This window comes from Pteronotus mesoamericanus, unplaced genomic scaffold (assembly GCF_021234165.1).
Source record: "Pteronotus mesoamericanus isolate MK-2021 breed Mesoamerican mustached bat unplaced genomic scaffold, CSHL_Meso_final contig_269, whole genome shotgun sequence".
In the NCBI taxonomy this organism is placed as follows: domain Eukaryota; kingdom Metazoa; phylum Chordata; class Mammalia; order Chiroptera; family Mormoopidae; genus Pteronotus; species Pteronotus mesoamericanus.
In genome coordinates, this window is record NW_026555114.1 from 1,267,330 (window position 1) to 1,286,228 (window position 18,899).

At 34.5% G+C, this 18,899-nt stretch overlaps 1 protein-coding gene and 2 pseudogenes across 3 annotated transcripts in view; 2 read left to right on the top strand and 1 right to left on the bottom strand.

Annotated features, from left to right (window-relative positions):
* The window catches only part of USP32 (ubiquitin specific peptidase 32), a 128,330-nt gene that overhangs the window by 93,377 nt on the left and 16,054 nt on the right, over positions 1–18,899 (bottom strand). For all 3 annotated transcript variants that reach the window (XM_054574848.1, XM_054574849.1, XM_054574847.1), the window contains exon 2: positions 1,875–2,002. In XM_054574848.1, coding sequence (XP_054430823.1) covers positions 1,875–2,002 — 128 coding nt within the window. The remainder of the gene's footprint in view (positions 1–1,874; positions 2,003–18,899) is intronic.
* Positions 636–877, top strand: LOC129071553 (ATP synthase subunit f, mitochondrial-like; annotated as a pseudogene).
* Positions 14,029–14,332, top strand: LOC129071552 (uncharacterized; annotated as a pseudogene).

An 18,899-nucleotide genomic window follows, 5' to 3' on the forward strand; every position in this document is an offset into this window, starting at 1 on the left:
AAGAATCACTGAGAAAGTCTCTCTCTCTCTCTCTCCAAGATCCAGGGACACAATGTCTACGTAAAACTAAGGAAAATAGAACAGAAAATGTCCCCCATCCTGGCACTCCTCACACCAAACACAAAAATTAACAAAATGAATGAGACCTAAATTTAAGAGCTAAAACTCTTTGAGGAAAATAAATCTTTGTGACCCTGGGTTAGGCAATGGTTTCTTGTAGATACAACACCAAAAAACACAAGTGATAAAAGGCATCTCAGCATCAAGCCACCACAGCTCCCAACTGTGTCCATGAGCATTTGTACTTTATTTTGGTTTGTTTTGTGTATCCATTAACAAGACCCGCCCTTCGGTAATTGCTCTTCACTTTATGCCATTTTGGCTAACAAAGGTTTCATAGGAACACTCTACTTTTAGATAGTAGAGGAAACCTATATTTGAATTTGGAAGCATTTTATATTAATTACTACGGACTCAAGTTTAAATTCCTTCCTCTAACTGGCAACTTATATTATCTCATTAAATTACTAGTTATATCCTAAAATTTAAAATTCTGAACTCCAAATTTTTATATTATACTAGCATTTAAGACAAAAAGAAAAGAAAACACAAAGATAGACACCCTGGACTCCAAGATGGCTTCAGTCATCCCAGTGAAGGAGAAAAAACTCATGGATGCCAAAACAGAGGAGCTGCCAAGCTGGATACCGATGCAGGATTTCACCCCTTAAAGGCACTGCTGTTTCAAAAAGGTTGCTACTGGTATTACAACAAGTATGTGAAGAAAGGGAGCATCACTGGGACATGAATGGTGCTGGCAGCTTACATACTTTGCAACTACTGCCTTATTTATAAGGAACTTAAACATGAGAAGTGACCCAACTACCATCAAATAGGGGCCCCAGTGTGGACTACACCTTCCTGACCAACACGTCTGAATCCTTTCATTCCTAATCAACACCTAATAAAAGATGTCTGGTTAAAAAAAAAAATAGGAAGATGAATTTACACTGAAACAGAGAACCCAGTAAGGCGTAATAGGAAAAAAGCTAACCCTGTCATAAATTTGAAATGACAGAACAAGAAAGTACATAATTTCACACAAGAATACATGTAAAAGAATTAATGCAACATATATCCCCATCAAAAAGATTAATACACACTCACAATAAATGTAATCTCCATATAATGTAAACCACAAGGTTCAGGAGCATACAAGTTAGGAATAGAAACTGTCACTAGTTAGGAATGATTAAGGTTCTGTGTAATATACTAAACTTAAAATTCCTGTCATAATTTTCACTGTTTTATTAATTTTATTTTCATTTCACATTTAGAATGACATGATACCTATCTGGAAATATACTTATAAAATAGTAAGTTTATTATTTTTAGAAAGGAAATATTTATATTAACTTAGCACATTTTATATCTACCTAAAAACTAGCAGAATTTAAATAAGCCTTTATAAGTTCCAAGAAACTAGTGTTTTATTTACAACATTTAATTTTACATAAATTAGGGTTTATTATGCAGAGAGAGTTTCTTTAACACAATTTATAAAACATAATCCCAACATAAAAATATGTCAGAGTGATATAATATATAAGAACAAGAAACCATACAAATGGTTTCATGATTATAATCTGTGGATACTGAAGCTCAGAAGTGCAAAAGAAGCAGAACTGCAGTTTTGCAATATTCCATTTGGCCTCTACGAACATGGCCATATTGATGTCAAGACCTACTTACCTACTCAGCAGGAAAAATAATAGGGGGTGGGATCAGGTTAAATTTGTTAAAACCAGGAAGCTCTCAAAATTTTAGGCCAGCAGATATCTCTCTCAAAGAAGAACTTAAAACACAAAGATTACCTCAGCAACTTTTGGAGGCACTCCATCCCCAAGCACTTCCCTGATGAAGCAGTGCTGGCCCATGTAATATGAGAGTCCACAGGTCCTCTTAAAGGCATCTTTCAGTCGTTTCAGCTCTACATCTGTAACTGCAATTCAGAAACAGAGGATGGATAAGAAAACAAGAGAAAAGAAGCCTCTCGAAATCTTTTCATTTTTTAACCCAATTCCTAATAAAATTTAGCAAAATTACTTCTCTTCCCAGATGAGTAAAACAAACCCAAAGATACTTAGTCATAATTCTGTTTGATTCTAATCTAGAAAATATGAAAATTCTTTTTAAATTAGTTATATATTACTGATTATGCTATTAAAGCTGTCCCAATTTTTTCCCCTTTGCCCCCCTCCACAAAGCCCCACCCCCCACTCTCCCTCAGGCAATCCCTACACCGTTGTTCATGTCCATGGGTTATGCATATGCCCACATGTTCTTTGACTTCTATTTCCTATGCTGTACTTTACATCCCCATGACTATTCTGTAATTGCCAATTTGTACTTCTTAATCCCTTTTTCGTCCACTTTCTTGACCCCTTTCCCATCTGGCAACCACCTGCAACTATAATGTTCTAAACTCTTTACAGTTTACGTATTTTCTACTCTTATTTTGCTTTTTATTGTTGACACTATATATTTTTATTTTTTACAAAGATTTATTTATTTTTAGAGAGGGGAGATGAGGGAGAAAGGGAGAAAAACATGGTATGTGAGAGAAACATGGATCGGTTGCCTCTTGCACTCTCACATGGGGATCTGGCCTGCAACCCAGGCATGTGCCATGACTGGGAATCAACAGGCGACCTTTTGGTTCACAGGTCAGTGCTCAATCACTGAGCCACACTAGCCTGGCACAGATGTACATATTTAAAGGGCTTTTTCCATTTTATTGTTATTCTGCTTCATCTAGTATTTCCACAGTATTGTTCCTACTACTTCTTGCTTGCAAATGGACAGAATTTCAGGTAACCAATTACTTAAATTTCTTTAAGCCTGCTCTCTATGAATCTAATAGTCATTTAGAACATTGTTTCTATAGAAAAATAAATCTACAGTGTACATTAAAGCTATATTTATTCTTTCTTAGACAAAAAAAAAAAAGTGTTCCAATGGCCTGGTTAATCAAGTACGTTTCTCTAATTCCACCAAAACTCTCAATAGTATAAACCTAAACTTTGATAGTGAACAACAAATCTACAAAAATGACACTTTCACAAATTTTTCACAAATTTCACAATATTTTGTTTTGACTCTAAACTAAAATACAGAAATATAGCTTTCGAAGGTAATACCAAAAATAACCATTCTTCCAAAGTTTCTAAAATACCTATTAGAGAGGCAAAATGGTAAAATTTAAAGTTAACTAAACATAAAAGTAGAGTACAAAAGAAATCCCATGACAAAAACAAAGAAAAATCTACAAATGTAACACAGACAGGAAAATTGAAAAAAGCAGACTACATTACAGATGGCATGAGAATGCAAAGGTAAGTACTAAATATATTAACAGACAAGACCTCTCTGGATGAGATCTGGCTATCTGTATCAGAGCGTATAAAAAAGACAATTTGGCCTCTTGGAATACATAAAAATGTATAGGAAACAATCAGAAAAAAAGTTATAGGTTAGGACATAACTAGAAACAGTACTAGAAAATGTAGATAATACAAAATTCAAAGAAACAGAATACCAGTAAAGAAAGGCAACGTTTAATAAAATACTGTTACTCTGTAGATCAAAAATATCAAATACCACTCTGAAAACAGGAGCTCAAGCAAGAATGTTTACATTTAGGAAGGGAAAGTGACTTTTACTGAAAGAGTTCATTACAGATCGAATTTGGAGAAACTAGACAAGACCAGGATATTGATGATGAGGATGCTTCCCAAGGCTTTCGATTCTACCTCATGGGGTATCATCAAATACTAAAAAATATATAGGTAATACTAAGGTTACAAGGCCAGGAAGAATGTCACTTGCCAAGACTCGACAATCCTTGGTTTAAACCAAAAAGATATAAAATATTCTAACATACAATAGATGAAACTTTTAAATGTAAACCTTAGAACCAGCAGTAGAGGTACACACAAAGGCTCCAGCTCTTCCAAACTACTTAACCATTTCCTAACCACATTACACTCACTGCCATCATCCTTGCAGTGTCTTCTGCCTATTAACTCCAGTTTTCAATCTGCCCAACATACTTCAAGACTTGGTTTTATGTCTCTCCTTTATATTCTAAATATCTCCATGTCCTCCTACCTAAAATTAAGTGTCCCTACTACAAAATGATCTTCCTTATGATCACTTACTCAACCCCAAGCTTCTGATGCTTTAAAATAACACAACTGAAAATAAATAAAAATAATACAACTAATACTATATTTGTTTAGTTGCATATCTACCCTCTGCTCTTTGAGAACAAAGAAATCGTCTTATTTATCTGTATTTCAACACCTATCAAAGAACCTTAAGTATTACTGATATTCAATACATTTTTGGATAAAAATTAGTTTTTTTAAACAATCAAATAAATGTATCTCCTCCTCTCATCCTTCCTTAGCCTAAGATCCAGTTTGGAATCAAGTTCATTTAGTAACCTACTAAATGAAACCCAGGTAGGAAATATGGTATGACAATTCTGAAAGTGCTAATAAGTAGAATTTGGACACTTGCCTACACAAAGGTAGAAAATCAAATGACTTTCTCAAAATTCTTGATAACTGCATATTTTTCTTTGTCACTAAAAACAGATACTTTATACTCAAATATTAAGTATATATACATTTACATAGCATGTTTTTGCTTCAAATAACAAAAAGCGACAAATATTAAAAAATAATCACATAATATCCAATGGGGAAAAATAGGATACAAACTGTATGTACACAACAGTCTTGTTCCAAAGCTCCTCGTAAAATTTTTTTACCACCAAACACTTTATGCCAAGCAGTATTCTAGGTGTTCCTTTTGATCCTTATAACTGTCACTTAGAGTAGATACTGCTATTATTCCCATTTTACACACAAGGAAGCTGAAAAACAAAAGTATGGTGCTAGGCCAAGGTCACACCGTTAATGAATGGTAGCAGCAGAATTTGCACCCAAGGAATCAGGTTGCAAGGTCCCTTCTCCTAATCTCTAAATTACACTTTTAAAAAGATATTTGAATGCTGAGTTTGTGGTAGTTAGAGCACTTTACTACTGCTGGTAGCATGATACATAGATAAAAATCCTTTTGTAAAATAATATGCCAATAATTAAGAAGAGCCAGAAATGTTCATATCCTTTGATCATGTGGGTCATTCCTGATAATTTCATTTAAAGAAATAACTTGAGCATTATTAAAGATGGTAATAAAGACTACATAGGAACATGCAAACATACTTGTGATATAATAAATTAAAAGTATATAAAATATATACACACAAATGAATATTAATGTGCAAAAAACATGGTTGTTCTATTGAGTAGTACTTGGGGATAATTTTTTAATTATTACACAAGTAATAAGTAAATGCATTCTTCTTTTAAATTCAAACAGTACATACAGATAAGGCTAACATCACCACTACCAAATCCTAGTCTCTTCCTCTAGTTCTGATCCCTTCCCCTCCTTCAACCTTTCCTAAGAGATAATCGGTATTTGGTTTCTTTCTTTTCCGGTCTTCTTTCATGCTTTTATAAAAACTATTCATAGATTAGAGTGGCATCATATCATATTACACATAACATAATGCAACTTGTTACATATAAACCTAGTTCATTCTTTATGTGCTGCATCATATTCTATTCCGTTACAATACTACAGATTATCTAGTTTTCCCTTATTGTTGGACATTTAAACTGTTTTTCCTTTTTTCCTTCACAAAACAGTTGCCATGAGAAATCATGTGTATGCCCCCTTGGAAGAAATAATTAATTAGTTATGATCTCCCCAGAATGTATCCCCCCATGCAATATGAAAAATAGATTGACTGAAGAAGATATAAGAAACACTGTACACAGGACAATGACACCTTAATCCCCTTCAAAGTAAGCACCTTGGGACCTCACCCAGTTCTCCCAATTGCCATCAGCTGCCCCCTTGAATCTTTCTGAATCTCATCGATGGTCTGAAACCTCTTCCCTTTCAAAGGTTTTAGTTTTGGGAAAAGCCAGAAGTCACAGGGTGCCCAGTCTGGGCTGTAGTGGGGGCTGAATCTCCTGAGTGATTTAATGTTTTGCCAAAAATCTCTGCACAAGACATGCATCCATGAGTGAGCATGCTGTCATGATAGAGTTGACAATCACCAGTTACCCGTAGCTGCGGCCTTCTGAATCGTCCCAGTAGTTTCCACGGAGGAATGTTCAAGCTTAACGCAAAATTTGATGCAGGTTCATTGCTCTACTCACTCAGTCATTTCTAATGCGACCACACTGTACACATACTCACTCACTGGCGTCTACCACCGCTACTGACTAGTACAGTGAAGCTGTCATTGTTCCCACATGCACTTTCCAGCCCACTCTCCTTGACTGCCAGGTAACATCAATGTTGCGCAAACCATTCCCGTTATATTAACAATGGCTCGACTTCTTCTGGACAGACCCTGTATATGCTTACCTAGTAAGCACTAGGTCATTCACATTTTTTGGTTGAATAAATATTGCTAAACTTCCTTACAAGTGGCTCTACCAATTTATTCCCATATTTGTGTTTTTCTTTGCCTTGTTTTCACTATTGTTTTTATAGTTTCTATAATTCAAACAAAAATTTCTAAAAGAATCTGGCCTATATAGGCCATATAAGGGTACCCATTTAAATAACAGAGAAAAAAAATCTCCACTTCTCTTGTTACTGAGAAGGTATAAATCTAGCTCCCTGCTATTATATCCTAGTTTCTATATGTAATTTGAAGTATAAAACAAAGCGGTGATGTACATACCATTTGGCCTTATTGCTCAAAGATTTAATGTTGACAGTATTGCTATGTGTGAATGCGTGCCTGGAAACTAAAAGTGGATGTAGTCATCTCTCCTACTATGTCCATACAAAGTTGTTCTTGGCTTTACTACAACACACACAGTTACTGCAGGCTGTAGAATAGATTGTGGCTCCATATCTTGACTTCACAGACTGCCACTGTCTGTGATCAAAACGAACCACCCTAACATTGCAGAGCATCAGGTTGGACCATCTGCCACTGCTTCTGTTCCCCAGCTTCCCTGAGCTTTGCTGCACTGCATAAAAAATTAGTCTAAGAGAAAATTTTGCTTCTTCCTTCCTATTAGGTTGTTAACAAGCACAAGAAATAATATGAATGGAATCTGTGTGCTGGAAAACAAAGCTACTTCGTTAATGAATAAACCAGTCACAACTTACCAACTTAGAGCACAAAAGGAGAAACATACAAGTTCTACAAGTTTTCTTCTACTAAGAGTAACAGCTCACTTTCTGAAACATGGCAAATATAGTTAACAGCTTCAAATAATTTCTAGGAAGAATGTGTCTTTGAAAACAGTCCAAAAGAAAAGAACATAAATCAAAAAAGATACTACCTAGTTTACAGTCATAGGAAATTCTGTCATATACTTAAACACTGCAGGAGAGTCTTTAAAATATCATGGAAAGAATGGCTTTAAGTATTCATTAGCTAGTTTTTTTAATTCTTAATAACATAACAAAATGACTATTTAACATTTGTTGATGACAAGTTTTCTCGTTCATTCACTTGTTTCCAGCAGTTTCTCAAATCAAACACACAAATTAATCATTCTCCTGGTTTATAAACTTCATAGCTATCAGCAACATGGCACTCATCAGTTCAATTACATTAAAATATATGCTTCTAAGTACCCTCCTGGGAATAGGGGGTGTCAGTCAAACACATCAGAAGCCCAAATCCTTTTGCAAATCTAACAAAAACGTAATGACAGGTTATCACTACTGCCTTTAACCTTAAACAAAATAAGACTAAATATTGCAGCTAATCTTGCATTTTAAAAAGTCATTTCACAGATACTACATCACAAGATTCTTACAATAGTCTTTTAAGAATAACATACATCTTTTGTGTTGGTGCTTCCCTTTTTGGGAGAAGAGGGAGAGAGGAAGGGACAGGAAGCAAGGAGGTAAAGGAGTGAGGGAGATAGAAAGGGAAGGAGGGAAGGAAAGCACAGAGGCAGGTGGGCAGGAGGGAAGGAAGGAGGCCGGCTCACACACAACTATTTAAGCTTTCAGGTTCCCTTAAGGAACCCGTGAAGTTTCTCTTTCGCCACCACTGCCCAAAACCTGCTAAGCCAATTTTACTTAAAATTCATGAATTTAAAACCAATTATTACCTCCATTCTATTTCACTTTAAGTATATTATACTATAACATAATATATCTTAAACCTTACCTTCCCAAAAACTTTATTATTTACTAATACGTTTGCAAAGGAAAAAAAAGCCCAATCCTCTGATGAGATTCATCTTCCATATAGAAGTCTTATTTTTATATTTTAGGCTTCAATTTGTAAAGAAAGACAAAATAATGACATAAATTTACATCTTTATCAAATGATTATAAAATTAACTCAGATCCCCTACATTCTACTACTAGGACTAGCTAAACCCAGAATTCAAGTCAAAATTTATTTTCTTGTCTTTTAATTAAGAAAACATGAAATTTTTCCTGCACTTGCATGAGAATTCACCTATTCTTATGAATCACTAAGATCCTTGCTAAAAGGCACTACAAAAAAATCACCTTAGAAGAAAACAACTTAATGAAATCTGGAAACAAAAAAAGTATTAGTCAAAAGAAAACATTAATGAAATTTGGAATAGTTCTGCTTTTCATAGAGTGGAAATAACTGGAATGTTTAAACATCCTTCTTGCAAACTGGTGAAAAAGAACACATAGTGTCTCTATTCTCAATGCTGCTGTCATTTGGGAAGAAATACTTTGAAAACTAACTGATGTATTGCCAGCTACACCTAACAAGTGACAAGAAAAATGTTATTATCAGTATTATTAATAGTAACAACATATAACATCTGAGAACCCTCCATGTGTTACTCCTTCTAATACCAAAAGCAATTCTGAAAAGTTTATATTAATGGATAAGGCTCAGGTATGGACAACTCTGAATTCTTCAAAGAAATTCACATGTTTACAAACTGAGTTGGTTTGTTTTTTTTTTTAATGTAAGAGTTCATTTGAACCAAAATTACCACATATGCTGGGAGTAAGATCTCAAATGCTCCCCAAACTGAGTTCTTGCTTTGTATTTTCTCAAGAGTGTTTACCAACAGTTTATGATTAGAAGGTGCACACCAACCTGGTAATAATAAATGTTTTAATCTGATATTTTTAAATTAAAATTATAACAATTTAAGAACTTCAAACTTCTGTGGGAAGGATTCATGTACCATAAATACTTAATTTTCATGAGTGTTTTAGATATTATTCCTTACTAGCTCCCTGATCTCAAATTTTCTAATACCAATGATTCTTTTCATCCTAAACTCTCAATCACAACTTTCAGACACATTGGCATAAAGGGCAACATACTAACAGTTCACCCATAAGCATAGGAAAAAACAGTCATTGCTGTTCTACTAAACATTCTGATAGAGGAACAGAGAACAGCATTACCAGCTTATGGTCTGAAGAAAAAAGAAAGTTATTTCAACAAGTGAAAGTTAATTTTGTTTGAATAAAGAAAATATTCACTGTTTTCCAGTTTTCCTTATCAATCAAATCCTAATTATTTAGTTTACTCTAGTTTCTCTATGAGTTTGTATCTTTAAAAATGACAACATTTTAAAGTTAAATTTAACTTTCAAGGCAATTAATCTGTAACTAAATAATTACCTTCTTGTAATCATTCACTTAATATTTCTCCAAGGAATTATTGTCCTACTTATACACAGAAGTTTTATTACATTTTCATTACACCGTCACTTCATGGTAATGGTTATAAAGTGATCAGAAAACAAAGTAATTACCAAAGGATTCATTCAGATGAAACATTTTTTACAAATAAAGCTTTGTATGTAATTTTATTAAAATACCAAAAATACTGCCACAGAATAAATATATGAGAAAAACTAGAACAAAGCTACAAATTTTTACTTAGCTTTGACACTAAGTAAAAATTCCACCTAAACAAAGTCACCATTTCAAAAACACAAGTCCATACTTTCTCTTGCAAGAGAAATGCAGTATTTAGAGATAATAAAACATTCATGTTGTACTACAGTACTAAATAGTGCACCACTTGCTGCTTATTTAATGTAATTTTTTAAACAGTTAATATAAAGACTAGAATATTTTTTATTTGAAGGTTCTGTTTTTTTTTTTTTTTTACTTTATAGAATCCAAGGGAGAGGGGAAGCCTTTAAATGAAGTTGAAGGGAAAATACATTTTAAACTGATGTCCCAGTTAAAAACAGTTAAAACCAAGAATCGAATTTAGGAGTTAGTTTTCCTTACTGATATGATAAACACTTAATAGTTGTCAGCGATTCCTGATAACTATACATGGTTTTATAAACAACCTCAAGATGGCAACATTCTTAAGTTTTATTACATAAAAGCAAAAGTGTACAAATACTTCCCAAACAACCAAAGCAGAACAAGATAATTTAGAACAAGGAAGTCTAGGTTTGGTATACACAATGCAAGTTTCTCTGAGAAATACATGAGTTTCTGATGACAGACTACAGAAGAATAATTAGAACAGACTGTATGAGGCAAAATGGGAGTTATTATGCATATTCAATTTTTTAAAAGATTTCTTTAAAAAAATGAGAATAGAGCCCTGGCTGGTGTGGCTCAGTGGATTGAGCACCAGTCTGCAAACCGAAAAAAATGTCACTGGTTCCATTCCAGGTCAGGACAAATGCCTGGGCTGTGGGCCAGGTGTCTAGTTGGGGGCATTCGAGAAGTAACCAAATGATGTGTCTATTGCACATCAATGCTTTTCTCCCTTTCTCCCTCCCTTCCCGTCTCTAAAAATAAATAAATAAAATCTTTTCAAAAATGAGAACAGAAATGATTCCCTGGCTCATATTAGATTAACTGCTTAAAAATTAAAAAAAAAACAAAACCCATAATATTTAGATCCTATCTTTTACCACACAACAAAATAAATTTCAGGTTAAAAACAAACAGTTAAATACTAAAAATATGCAGTCATAAATTAGAACCATTTATTTTTAAAACATGTTAAACTTCAGAAGTTATACAAAACACAACAGTTGGCAGATTTAATTATATGCAAATTTCAAACTCATGCACATTAAAAACAAAAAATAGCAACAAAATGGTAAGCCAATTGGAGAAAGTATTTGCAGCAAACCTGTCAAATGGCTAACATTCAAGGCATGTATTATAAGGATTTCTACAAATTGATTTTTAAAAATTTTAAGAACTAAAAATGTTGATAAACAAGAACAAAGTGAAAAACACAAATAATGAAGAAATACAAACTACCACAAATGTGGGGAAAGATTCTACCTTGAAAATTAATTAAAAAAAAAATACAAACTAAAACAAGCTACCATTTTAGACCTTTGAATTAACAAAGAATTTTTTGCAACTTATAATACTAATTTCTAATAAACACTTAGTAAAATCAACATTCATATATCATTTTCAGAAAATGATCCGAGTCAAAAGACTGTCATTTCTGCAGTATGGATGGACCTAGAAAGCATTATGCTCAGTGAGATTAAGCCAGTCAGAGAAAGACAAACACCATATGATTTCACTTACATGTGGAATCTAAAGAACAAAACAAATGAACAAAAAAACAGAAACAGACTAATAGATACAGAGAACAGACTGATAGTTGCCAAAGAATATGGAGATTGGGAACCTGGGTGAAAAAAGTGAAGGAATTAAGCGTACAAATTGGTAGTTACGAAACAGTCACAGGGATATAAAGTACAGCACAGAGAATACAGTCAGTAATATTGTAATAATTGTGTATGGTGCCAGGTGGGTACTGGAAATATCAGGGGGAGCACTTTGTAAGTATGTAATTTTCTAACCACTATGCTATACACTGGGAAAAAAATACAAAATAATACTGAATGTGTAAACTGTAACTGAAAAATAGTATTAAAAAATAAAAGGGTTTACTGTAAGAATAGATATATAATGACCTTGAGTATCAAAAAAACTACCGTCATTTTTGGAAATCTATTCTAAGAAAATAATCTTATAATTTGGGGAAATGAATGAAGACTCGTTTCACTTCAGCATAATCTAGTAAGTGAAAAACTGGAAGAAACAATGTACCTAGTAATAAGGCAACAGTAAATTATGAGTAATCCAGGCAACCATGAAAAATTACAATTATGAAAATTAATAATTTTTAAAAAATAAGATAGGATAATACTATTGACAAAAAACATAAGAGTTCTGGTAAAAGAATACTAGGTTGAAACATTTAATTTTACTCCCTTTTTAAAACCCACTAAAACTCAATAAAGGGATTATTTTGTTTTTTAAAGGCTTTGTAAACCCAAAGAAATTAGAACAGAGATAAAACAGAAAATTTTGGAAGCTGAAAGCAGATAGACACATATTAAAGTATTTAGTAGATGTAAGAAAGTTGAGCCTTAGCTCGGTAGCTCAGTTAGCTAGAGCCTTGTCAAAAATGCCAAGGCTGCAGGTTCAATCCCCAGTCTGGGTACATAACACACAAAAATCAACTGATGAATGCATAAATAAGTGGAACAACAGACTGATCTTTCTCTCTCTCTCTCTGCCTCCTTCCCTCCATTCCTTCTTCTCCCTCTTCCTCTCAAATCAATCAGTTATAAAAATGTTGATGCCCTTTCTGGTACAGATCAGTTGGTTGGAACACTGTCCCCATACACAAAAAAGGTTGGGGGTTCGATTCCCAGTCAGGTCACATACCTAGGCTTTGGGGTTCGATCCCAGTTTGGTGCGTGTATGGTGGATAACCAACGGATGTTACTCTCTTTCTCCCCACTTCCTCTCTCCTTCCTCTCTAAAATCAATAAACATGTTTTTTAAAATGTAAAAAAAAAAAAAAGTTGAATCCTAAACTGCCAACAGAAAAAAGCTGAGCTTTTTATACAGCAGAATCCCATAAAGGCTCAGAATCAGCGGGACTAGGGTACTTCTAGAAGGTGTAGACTGGTGGGTGCAAAGAAGGCAGTTGTTCTACTGGCTCAAAGCTATTTAAGAAACAATGATATGCTCTGACCAGTATGACTTAGTTGGTTGGACATCCCACAAAGTGAAAGGTCAATTCTCAGTCAGGACACATGCCTGACTTGCAGGTTCGGTATCTGGTCGGGTACAGACTAAAGGCAACCAATCAATGATTTTCTTGCACATCGATGTGTCTCTTCCTCTCTTTCTCCCTCCCTTCCCCTCTCTCTAAAAATAAACAAACTTAAAATATATTTACAAAAAGAGAGAAAATCCAGAAAGCAAAAGATTTGAGATAGGGGTTATGAAAGATCTAGTATAGGAAAATCCCCAAGGTAAGGGTGAAGGGAATTCCCAGGTTCATAATTATGGACCAGGGTCAAAGTAACCAGTCCAGTTTGAAGCCAGTCCAAAGGCTACATGAAAACCTTAGAAGAAACTAGCATCTGATAATCTCTAGAGAAGACATGGGCAAGTGACAGTGTAGAGTTGAATTAGTGTTAAATACTTAGAATACTAAACAAACACAAATAAAACCAGAATTACTAGCTCTAGGTTAAACAAAAAATTGTACAGAAAAGTAATCATAGCTTATTATATAACTTCAGCTATGAATCATATGTACAAGTCGTAAGGGAAACAGTGACTATTTATCTAAGCATAATTAGCATGTAACCACAACTGTAGTGGTAGAATGAAGTAATAGGGAAAAGGAAGTGGCTAAGGGGGAATGAAGGGGAAGAAAGCTAAATTCTCATGCTCAGAAATGAGAAGTCATTCCCCTTTCCCTTCTGTCTTCTCTGCACTGGGAGCAGCTCTCCTGCCACAGCCCCATATCCCCTGAAAATTTACACCTGCCCCAAGTTTGTCTCCCCCCACTCCCTTGGGTCAGGAGTACCTCTCAGCTGCTGAGCTAGTCACTACTGGCAGTGGTGCTGAAATGAACAGAGACACTGACAGATGAGAGCCTCAGCAGCTTGGCAGCCCCACATCCTGACCTCACTCTAGCTGCAGCTTCCAAGCCAGAGCCATTTCAAGGGACATTGACACAGCAGCCAAGTTCATTGGGGCTAGGGCTACCACAGCAGGGGTAGCAAGCTCTGGGGCTAGAATTGGGACTGCGTTTGGGAGCCTCATCATTGGTTATGCCAGGAACCCATCTCTGAAGCAACAGCTGTTCTGCACCATTCTGGGCTTGGCCCTCTCAGAGGCCATGGGGTTCTTTTGCCTAACTGTGGCTTTTTCCCTCCTCTTTGCCATGTGAAGGAGCTGTCACCACCTCCCATAGTTCTTTCTCCCATGTCTTGTCTGCCCTGTATGTTCTTTTTCCTATACCTCTCTAGGCAGCCTGGGGAAAGTGGCTGGCTCAGGGTTTGACAGGGGAAAGACAAATAAATACTGTATTAATATATTTTTTAAAAGCGAGAAGTCAACAGATAATGCCTATAATTGAAATAGCTATACCAAATGCCAAAATCAACCAAAGAATATAACTGGTCTCTTTCTGGGAAATAGAAATGCCAAAGAAGATTAGGTAACTGCTTCTTATTCAAGAAATTTTATACAAACTATTTAATACTTTAAAGTATATGCATGCACACCACAATAATAAAAACAGACATCTCAGAAAAAAATTGCATGTATGTAATGATTAAAATATAAAACATTTATTTTGAAAATAGAGTAAAAGCAAGTAATTGTCTGTTAGATGATGGGATCATTAGAGGAATTTTCTCCCTTTTCCAACCTCTCAGTAATGCTGTCATATTACTTTTATAATTTTAAACAAATTTCATAAAAGTGCTATTGGTTTTTAGTTGACATCCCTGTTTGTCTTTGCTTACAGTGCTCCTTTTTCTCTATGGATATCACCCTAATTCTTGTATTGGCACCTAAACACCTAATCCTTTTTTAAAATATCATCTCCTACCCATCCAGTGTGGCTCGGTTGGTTGGAGCATCATCCCATAGATCAAAAGGTTGTCAGTTAAATTCTCAGTGAGGGTACCTACCTAGGTTGTAAGGTTCGGTCCCTAATTTGGTCACATGCAGGAGGCAACTGATCGATATTTGTCTGTCTCTCCTTTCCCTGCTCTCTCAAACCAATACATTTTTTTTTTAATTTAAAATATCATCTCTTCTTTGTTTTCACCTCTAAACTACTCTCTCCTTTATGACCCTACTCTATCTTATATAGATATCTTATATAAGTTCCTTGAGGGTAGTATCATGTCCTATTTGTTAGTATACCTAGCACTCAGCTTAGGGCCTAGAACAGTATGTAGGCACTTAATAATTAATTAATTATGTATTTATTCCAATAACCGTAAGAAATCTAAATGCTTTTGTCAAATAAATGCAAATAATTACATAGACAAGAGACTTTCAAAAAGGAAATGTAATTTCTTATTAAATTTAATTTGTTCTATTTCAACACTTTAAAAATAATATACCTTTAACTTCTCTGTATAACTCAGATTGGCAAAATATTGTTCAAATCTTTGCTAGAAACTCAGCTAGATTACCTTAATGATAAACTCAAAACATCCTCAATTCTTCAAAACACTCTCAATAAGCTAATGAATGAAACAGCTATCCAACATTTCTCTAAATGCTGATGTTGAAGAGAATGTTTTATATTTTTAAAAAACCTTGTTTTCAATTATATTGTTCAACAAGGCCTAGAGCTCTTAATTTGATGATATTATTCTGTCACCATAAACATTTCTGATGGTTACACTAACAAATAGCCTCACATTTTCTGCTGCCCAAAAATGCTTTAAAAAGCTATTACATAATAAAAGAAATAAATTAAAAGAGCTGTTGAAAATTTCACAAAACACAAATTTACTTTCCAAAAACAAGTTTACAAAGCATACACAAAACATTCACATGTTAACCTGAAAAAGACTGACCTTAAAAAAGTCACAAACATTTTACAATCGGACTTCAATCTCACTGTAATACCAAAAGTAATGGAACTCCTTATTGCATCAACATGTGAAAAAACCACTCGTGATTCATAAAGAGAACTAAAGATAATGCTGTCACTGCTTCTCTTTTCCTATAATGAGAAAATAGTGGTTTTTTAAAAAATTTTATCCATTTTTAGAAAAGAAGAAGGGAAGGAGAAGGAGGGTGGAAAACATTGACTGGTTACCTCTATGTGCCCTCACTGATCACAACCCGGGCATGTGCCCTGATCAGGAATCGAACCGGCAACCTTTTACTCTGCAGGACAATGTCCAACCAACTGAGCCATACCAGTCACGGTGAGAAAGATCGTTTTAAAAAATACAATTAAGCCCTGGCCAGTGTGGCTCTGTTGGTTGCACAGTGTCATTCCATAATCCAAAGATAGCTGGTTGGATTCCAGGTCAAGGCATATGCCTACATTGCGGTTTGATCCCTATTGGGGTGCATGTAAGAGACAACCTATCAATATTTCTCTCTCACACTGATGTCTCTCTCTCTCCCTCCCTCTCTCTCACAAACGAAAATAAAATAAACCTTTAAAAATCACAATTAAGTTTTTAAAAAAACACAGACATACTAGGAGACAATAAAAATAACCTTCAACTTCAAAACAGAGATAACCTATTAATGTTTTGCAATATATTCATCAAATTTGCTTTCCTTTACATGTACATAATTTTTATAAAAATGTGATCACAAACTACATTATTTCACATTTTCACCACTGTACCATATTGTGAACATCTTCCTATGTTATTAAATATTCTTGTACAGTATCAATTTTAATAGATATATGATAATCATTATACGGATATAACTATTTATTTTACTAATCTCCTACTGGTAGACACTTAGGCTCTTCTTAATTTTTTAAAACTATAAATGATCTAAAGTAAATAGTCTTGTAACCAAATCTTTTTTGGTGAAAAAAGAATACTTTTGTTAATCTGTTCCACAAGGTAAAATCATCCCACAGAAAATAAGCACATTATGCACTGTTGATATTAAAGGCAGTAAGCTTGAAGAATTGTATAAGTGTAAGAAAACAAACAAGGTTATATAGATACACCTCACATCCTTTTCTCTACAAACCACACACACATTCCTTCCTTCCTGAGAAATCAAATCCTCACAAACAATAAGAGAATGTGTATTTCACAAACAATAAGAGAAACTAAGGTTAATTCCTTTTAAATATAAAGACAGTCCTTGCTTTGTGTGGTTACAATATGCATGAATTTCACTTACTACAGTTTAGTTAAATAATACAAGTCTGCCCAAAACAGTTCACGTTTCAGTCACCATGTTACATTAACTGTAAATAACTACATAAAGTACAAACTTCGCTGTTTGCTCTTCAGTCCAAAAATCCCTATGGAAATAAAAGATGCATATCATGATCAGTAATCAGTCTTTATCACTGCTTTCAAAGTCTGTAACTGGTCACTAAGCATCTGTTATTCAGTTCATATGTAGAGAAAAAGGTGTAGTTGTGTGATAAATCCATATAATATTTCGTGAACATGGGTAATTAAAAAAGGTAACTAACCCACAAAGATTAAAAAAAACAAACAAACCAGCATGCCCTGGCTGGTGTGGCTCAGTGGACTGAGCACCAGCCTGCAAACTGAGAGGTGGCGTGTTCAATTCCCAGTCAGGGCACACGTTTGGGTTATGGGCCTGATCTCCAGGTGGGGGCAAACGAGAGGCAACCGACCGATCCATGTATCTCTTGCGCATCTATGTTTCTTTCCCTCTTTTTCTCCCTCCCCCCTCTCTAAAAGTAAATGAAATCTTTAAAAAACACACACACTGCAGAAAAATGAAAAAGTGATAATGCTAAATTTGTACTGAACATAAAGGAAGATTTTGAATACCTGACCACAAAAATGTGACATTGCTACCTTTCATGAGACACTAGATATGTATTCAGAGGAACTTAGTGAACGGTAAATGAGGAAAGTGCTTGTGATGATAAGGATAAAGATGTCCCAAAGGAAGCAATATTCACACACCCCCCACCAAAAAAAACACCTTTAAGGAATTCTGAGAGATACTTTCATAACACTGAAAGTACAAAAGAGAATGTTGGAAGCTAATCCAAACTTAGAAAGAAATATAACAATTCACCAAAGCATAGAAAAGATATCCATTCCATATTTTAAGTTATACAAGAAGGCAAACTTGAAACTATTTTTGATAGTTTTTTTACAAAAAATATAAAACTCTAATTCTGATATTTTAAATTATAGTATATAAATACTATTATTGAACATTTAAAGGTACATCTTAATGCACCATAAATTATACAGCACAATGTCAGAATCTGTGTTCTGGAACCCATGAAGCATATGAATAACATACTAAATTATGTCTCTGGTTAACACTGTTTTTCCTCTTCCTATTTCAAGTGTAGTAGAACTAAGTATATTCTATGAATTAGGCCATAGTTATGATTACCTTTATTCCATCAGCTTTCATGGAGGTAATGAGATAGAAAGCTGCAGAAATAAGTTTCACATGCTAATCAGAGTTGAGATGTGAATTCTAAGCACAAAATGACAGCAGGAGGAAAGTAAAAATACTAACTTTAACCTGTCATTTTTCATTTTTCTAAAAACACTTTAATTTCTAAACTAATTTGGAAGGACAAGATAATTCATATCTTCCAATATGTGTAATCAAAAAACAGTCGCCCTGGCCAGGTGGCTCAGTTGGTTGAGGCATCAGTCTTGTACACCAAAGGTTTGTGGGTTCGATTCCCAGTCAGGGCACATAGGTTTCAGGTTTGATTCCAGGTTGGGGAGCATACAAGAGGCAACAAATTGCTGTTTCTCTCTCACATCAATGTTTCT